Below are 5,747 nucleotides of genomic sequence, written 5' to 3'. Positions count from 1 at the left end.
GACACGGGTTCGAGCCCCGGTCCGGGAGGATCCCACATGCTGCGGAGCAACGAAGCCCGTGCGCCACAACTACTGAGCCTGCAAGCCACAATTACTGAGCCTGCGTGCCGCAACTGCTGAAGCCCGCACGCCTAGAGCCCGTGCTCCACAACAAGAGAAACCACTGCAATAAGAAGCCTGTGCACCGCAACGAAGAGTAGCCCCCGCTCGCCGCAATGAGAGAAAGCCCGTGCGCAGCAACGAAGACCCAACACAGCCAAAAATAAATAAATAAAATATTTAAAAAGTAAATAAATAAAATGGGGGCGGACGGTGCCTTCTTGGGAGGATTAGAAGAGCTGATGTGCTTGGAGGGAAAGCTCTGAACAGTCCTGAGGGTCCTGCAGTCGGGAGGGGGGACAGTCACTGCCCAACCCCCTTCCTCAGGCCCACGAGGACTCGGAGAAGCTGCGGGAGATTGTGTTGCCCATGGAGCAGGAGATTGAGGAGCTGAAGGCGAAACTGCTGAGGGCAGAGGAGCTGATCCAAGAGATCCAGGTGAGGGGGTGGCCAGGGGGCGCTGAGAGAAGAAGGCGCCGCAGGACCCTGGCCCCCCAGCCTCTTCCCTGCCCCCTCTCCCTAGAGACGTCCCCGGCATCCCCCTTCCCTGCACGGCTCCACGGAGTTGCTCCTGTCCCGGGACCCATCTCCCCCACTGGAGCCTCTGGAGGAGCTGAGTGGAGACGGGGGCGCGGCGGCCGAGGCCTTCGCCCACAACTGTGACGACAGCGCCTCCATCTCCTCCTTCTCCCTTGGCGGTGGGGCCGGCGGCAGCGCCTCCCTGCCCCGCAGCCGCCATGGCCTGAGCCCCGAGCAGGAGGAGACAGCCTCTCTGGTGTCCACGGGCACCCTGGTCCCTGAGGGCATCTACCTTCCGCCTCCTGGTTACCAGCTCGTCCCAGACAACCAGTGGGAGCAGCTGCAGATGGAGGTGAGTGGAGTGGGCGGAGTGGGCTGCCCACGTCTCTTGCTTCAAGTACTTACTGAGCACCTACTATGTCCAGGCCCTGAGCTAGAGCTGGGGATCCTACAGTGAAGAAGAAACCTCCCACCCTCTTGGAGCTTCCTCTAGTGAGGGAGCCAGGCCCAAACACGCACATGGGCACATGAGAAAGACTGTCACAGGGTGAGACACCCAGAACAAGACTTAATAGGGTCATGGGGTAGAGACTGGCAATGCAGGAGACCATCCTGGCTGGAAAAAGAGGTGCTTTTTGAAGATCAGGGACCAAAGGAACTGCAGTTTCCAAGGCCCAGAGGACGGACAGACCACGGTGTGTCTGAGGAGCAGGAAGGCCACAGAGGAGGGGAAGAGAGATGAGGTCAGAAAGGCAGGCAGGGGTCACAGGAGGTCGGCCTGGGCCTTGGGGCCAGCCATGGAGTTTGCATCTTAGAGGAGAAGCTGCAGGAAGCCTCTGTGGCGTGTCAGGCAGGGAGAAGCCTTCTCTGCTCCAGGCTTTTAACAGCTCACTGGGGCCTCTGGGTGGGAATGGACTGCAGTTGGGGGAGGGGGCAACGGGAGGAGCAGGGTGGTGACCGGTTGGGAGGGCGATGCTTGACATAGTTTAGAGAAGGGTAGTGACTGGGACCAGGAGATGGCAGCAGAGGTGGAGAGAAACGGGTGGATGTTGAATCCACTTTGGAGGCCGCTGGGCAGGGCCTGCAGGTGGGTTGGACCTGGGGAGTGGAGGACTTAGAAGAGTCAGCATCCATTCCTGGGCTTTTGGCTTGAACGACTGGGTGCATGATGGCACTGCCCACCGAGGTGCAGGGGGCAAGGCGTGAGAGGTCTGGCGAGGAGGGAAGGCCTCCCCTTGGCGGTTGAGGCTGAGGCCGGCGTCTGTGGCAGGGGCGGCAGCTGCAGAAGGACCTGGAGAGCATCAGCCGGGAGCGGGACGAGCTGCAAGAGGGCCTGAGACGGAGTAACGAGGACTGCGCCAAGCAGGTGGGTCCGGCCTCTGCTCTGCAGGGCCTCCGCTCCCTGCCTCCTCCTGGCCCGGCCTCACCCTCGCCCCCCTTCCACCCACAGATGCAGGTGCTCCTGGCCCAGGTCCAGAACTCAGAGCAGCTGCTGCGGACCCTGCAGGGGACCGTGAGCCAGGCCCAGGAGCGGGTTCAGCTGCAGATGGTGAGGGCTGGGGGCCGGGACGGGAGGGAGGGAGAGGAGTGGGACGGGGATCGGTTGAGGGGGCCGCGTGGAAGGCTGAGGCACCTGTCCTGCCTCACCCCCTGCGCCGCCCCACCCCCCCCACCAGCCGCTCTGGCTTTGCCCTGGAGTTGGTGCCAGGTGGGTAAAAGGGTTTCAAGGGCACCTGGTACTGACTCAGAAGAACCCACCATGCACTCACTCTGTGATCTTGAGCTAATCTACCACAAGCCCAGAGCCTCAGCCTTGATGCCTTGAAATCGAGATAATGGGTCCTAGCTTGCAGAGTTGTGAGAATGAAAAGCAGGGACTGCAAAATCGGATACTTCCTGAGACCAGACAGGAGAGGCAGATGATTGAACTGGGCCACGTGTGAGGCAGGAAGGAGCAGCAGGGCAAACCGAGAGACCCTGTAAAGGGAGCTAGTGCCCCTTGACTCGCTGCCCATGGTGCGTGGGAGTGCAGGCTTGATGCCGCCTGGTTTTCTCATTTGTCAGGAGAAGCCAGAGAGCCGGGTGTTTGTGTGTAGTCTCCCAGTTTTTAATGTTGCACTTGTTTACGGTTTAAAAACACCCATATGGACCAAATAAAACACCCGATGTGGCTTGTGGCTGCCACTGTGTGACCTCCAAGTCATCGAGGAGGGTGTAGAAAGAGCTTGAGGGAGTTCCCTGGCGGTCCAGTGGTTAAGACTCCGCGCTTCCACCGCACGGGGCCCAGCTTCCATCCCTGGTCAGGGAACTAAGATCCTGTGAGCTTACTAAAGGGTGTTTCTTTCTTTCTCGGCCTAGAAGGAGGGCGTGGGCTTCCTGGCTCTCATTCCTGAACACTGGGAGGAGTGTTCAGCCTTTAGCCTCACGGGAGACTGGAGACCCCCTGTCCCCTCATCGCCTCGTCCTAACTGTCCATCCCCAGGCAGAGCTGGCCACCTCACACAAGTGCCTGAGCCACGAGGTAAAGCGACTGACTGAGGAAAACCAAGGGCTCCGGGCTGAGCAGCCGCCGTCTTCAGCCCCCCGGGGCCTGGAGCAGGATGAGGGCCAGGAGGAGTCGCTGCCCAGCTCGCTGCTGGTAAGGCGGGGGACAGGCCCTTCCTCTCCGCACACAGCAAGGCATTGGCCTGGGGCCACGGGAGTCGGGAACGGACCCAGGCTGCTGTGTAGTAGCTGCGTCACCATGGCCAACTCACTCAACTTTTCTAAGGCTCAGTTTCCCCCTCTGCCAAATGGGACCACACCCCCTCCCAGCATCAGGATGGAGAGAAAATGAGTTAACAGAATGCTTGACGCGAAGGAAGCAGTAATTTGGCTTGTTATTTTTAAGTGACGTGAGATCCACGAAATTGAATTCATCATAATCTTTGGTTCATAACAAGCTGTCATCATTGATCTGTGCGTGGCCTCTGCTGATTGAATTTATTAAAAATATGAACATCAGCCGGACCCCTCGCCCACCTTGAGAACTATAAGTGACATCGCCTTACATGCACCCCGCCCCGTGTTCCTTGGCTCTGTTTCTGCCGTCCTGAGCTTTATTATTCCCTTGCCCTTCTTTGGGATCGTTTTTATTACATATACACGTCTGCCTACACCGGGGAGTGCTAACTTTAGTTGTTTTTACTTATAAAAACTCAGAATCTTGCTCTGGGTAGTCTCCTGGAGCTTTCACTCTGCACCGCTCCCGAGGGTCCTCCACCCCGGCTTGTGCTGCGGGAAAATATTCACCGCCGTCCCAGGGTATTTGTCCAGTCTCCCCGTGATGGGTGTTCGGGTTGTTTCCTCTGTTATGTTTTCTTCCTTCTTTCCTTCCTTTCCCCTCCCCACAATCCCCTTCTAGCCGCTGGCCCCCCGCCGGCCCCGCACCCAGCCCGTGACTTGCATCCTTCCAGGAGCTGCGGCAGCTGGTGCGCCGCACGCAGCAGGAGGCGCGGGCCCACCAGCAGGCCCAGGAGCACGAGGCCGAGCGGCTGCGGATTGAGATCGTGACCCTGCGGGAGGCGCTGGAAGAAGAGACAGTGGCGAGGGCCAGCCTGGAGGGGCAGCTGAGGGTGCAGCGGGAGGAGACAGGTGAGGGAGGAGGCGGCGAGCCACCCCACCCTCGCTCCCCGAGAGGCTGAGTCCCCACCCCCTCGGGGACTGCCTGGGCACCAGGAGGGGAGAGAGGACGCAGCGCGAGAATGATGAGCCTTGACCTCTCTTTCTTTCCTTTCCTCACAGAGGTGTTAGAGGGTGAGTATGGGCTGGAGCCTGTGCCGGGCGGGGCGGGGCTGGGAAGGAGAGCGGGCGTGGGCCTGACGTCTTGGCCCTGCCTGACTTCCCAGCCTCCCTGTGCAGCCTGAGGATGGAGATGGAGCGGGTCCAGCAGGAGCAGAGCAAGGTGAGGCAGGACCCGGGCCAGGCCGCGATGGCGGAGGAGGGTGGCAGCGTGGAGAAGACCCTCACCAGCCCCTGCTGCCCTTTATGTCTCCCTTAGGCCAGACAGCAGGAAGTCCTGAGGCAGCCACCGGGCTCGGGCCGCACAGAAGAGGTGAGGATCGGGGGCGATGTTGAAGGGGTTACCCTGTCCAGACGTCCTGTTTCTTCAGCCCAGGGCCCCAGCTCTATGTCCTATGCCCCCAGGCCCAGCTCACAGACCTCCTCTCGGAACAGAGGGCAAAGATGCTGCGGCTGCAGGCTGAGCTGGAGACCAGTGAGCAAGTGCAGAGGGATTTCGTACGACTGTCCCAGGCCTTGCAGGTACGGCGTGTCCCCTCCCCACCAGCCTGGCATGACTCCAGGTGACTTGTCCTCCGCCTTGCAAGGACAGTCTCCCAGTGAGAAGAGTCCTCTCCCTCCCTCTGCGGCTGGCATGGTCCTTTCCCCCGAGCTGGTGCTCAAACAACGTCGAAGACCTTGTGCTTCCATCTTGGTTGGTGGTGCGAAGCCCGTGGCCCCGGGCCTGGCACGCTGACGTGCCCCGTGCTCGTCACGTCAGTTCCACCTGCCCCTGCCCCCCCTTCCGCAGGCTGCTCTCTTGGGATCCGTTTCTTCCCTTGAACCATTTTCACCGGGGGCTGGGGGCGGTGAGGCCCCTCGGGGCTGCTGGCCGACGGGGCGGAGGCGGCATTTTCCCACCGAGGGCCCCCTGCCTCCCTCGCCGGCCCCCACAGGTGCGCCTGGAACGGGTCCGCCAGGCAGAGAGTCTGGAGCAAGTGCGCAGCATCATGGGCGAGGCGCCCCCCAGGGACGTCAGGGACATCAAGGACACCTGAGGGGCCAGCGCCGCCCACCCTGGGGGGAGACCGTCTTTCTCCACTCCTGAACCGTGAGGCCGAGGCTTTGGGGGTCTCAGGATGGAGTCTCCGCCCTCTCCAAGCCTGGGGTTGAGGTGACGGGGCCACTGCTGCCCTGTCCCTCCAGCGCCTCCTCCCAGGGACGGCTGGGCCTTCTGCTTCCAAAGATGACCCCTGGGTGAGGGTCCCAACCCCCTCTGGAAACCGGAGGGGCAGGCTCGGCCCTGTGGCTTTCTGGCTGCCATGCTGCCTCCTGGGCTCCAAGCCTCCCGCCGCCCCCCCCCCGCCCCC

At 61.4% G+C, this 5,747-nt stretch overlaps 1 protein-coding gene across 5 annotated transcripts in view; it reads left to right on the top strand.

The window, feature by feature from the left end:
• Positions 1-5,747, top strand: part of RABEP2 (rabaptin, RAB GTPase binding effector protein 2) — a 12,732-nt gene that overhangs the window by 6,625 nt on the left and 360 nt on the right. The window contains exons 4-14 of one of the 5 annotated variants that reach the window (XM_055081992.1): positions 427-537; positions 932-970; positions 1,889-1,984; positions 2,069-2,167; positions 3,101-3,256; positions 4,074-4,251; positions 4,402-4,413; positions 4,506-4,561; positions 4,658-4,711; positions 4,783-4,920; positions 5,334-5,741. In XM_055081992.1, coding sequence (XP_054937967.1) covers positions 427-537; positions 932-970; positions 1,889-1,984; positions 2,069-2,167; positions 3,101-3,256; positions 4,074-4,251; positions 4,402-4,413; positions 4,506-4,561; positions 4,658-4,711; positions 4,783-4,920; positions 5,334-5,435 — 1,041 coding nt within the window. In that variant the 3' untranslated portion in view covers positions 5,436-5,741. Of the gene's footprint in view, positions 1-426; positions 538-622; positions 971-1,888; positions 1,985-2,068; positions 2,168-3,100; positions 3,257-4,073; positions 4,252-4,401; positions 4,414-4,505; positions 4,562-4,657; positions 4,712-4,782; positions 4,921-5,333; positions 5,742-5,747 lie in introns of those variants that run through there. The other 4 variants (XM_007107324.4, XM_028483040.2, XM_028483039.2 and 1 more) reach the window with 4 other exon arrangements.

This window comes from Physeter macrocephalus, unplaced genomic scaffold (genome assembly GCF_002837175.3).
Source record: "Physeter macrocephalus isolate SW-GA unplaced genomic scaffold, ASM283717v5 random_3, whole genome shotgun sequence".
Classification (NCBI taxonomy): domain Eukaryota; kingdom Metazoa; phylum Chordata; class Mammalia; order Artiodactyla; family Physeteridae; genus Physeter; species Physeter macrocephalus.
Note: the sequence above shows the minus strand (reverse complement) of the source record. Positions and strands in the feature narration are given on the sequence as shown.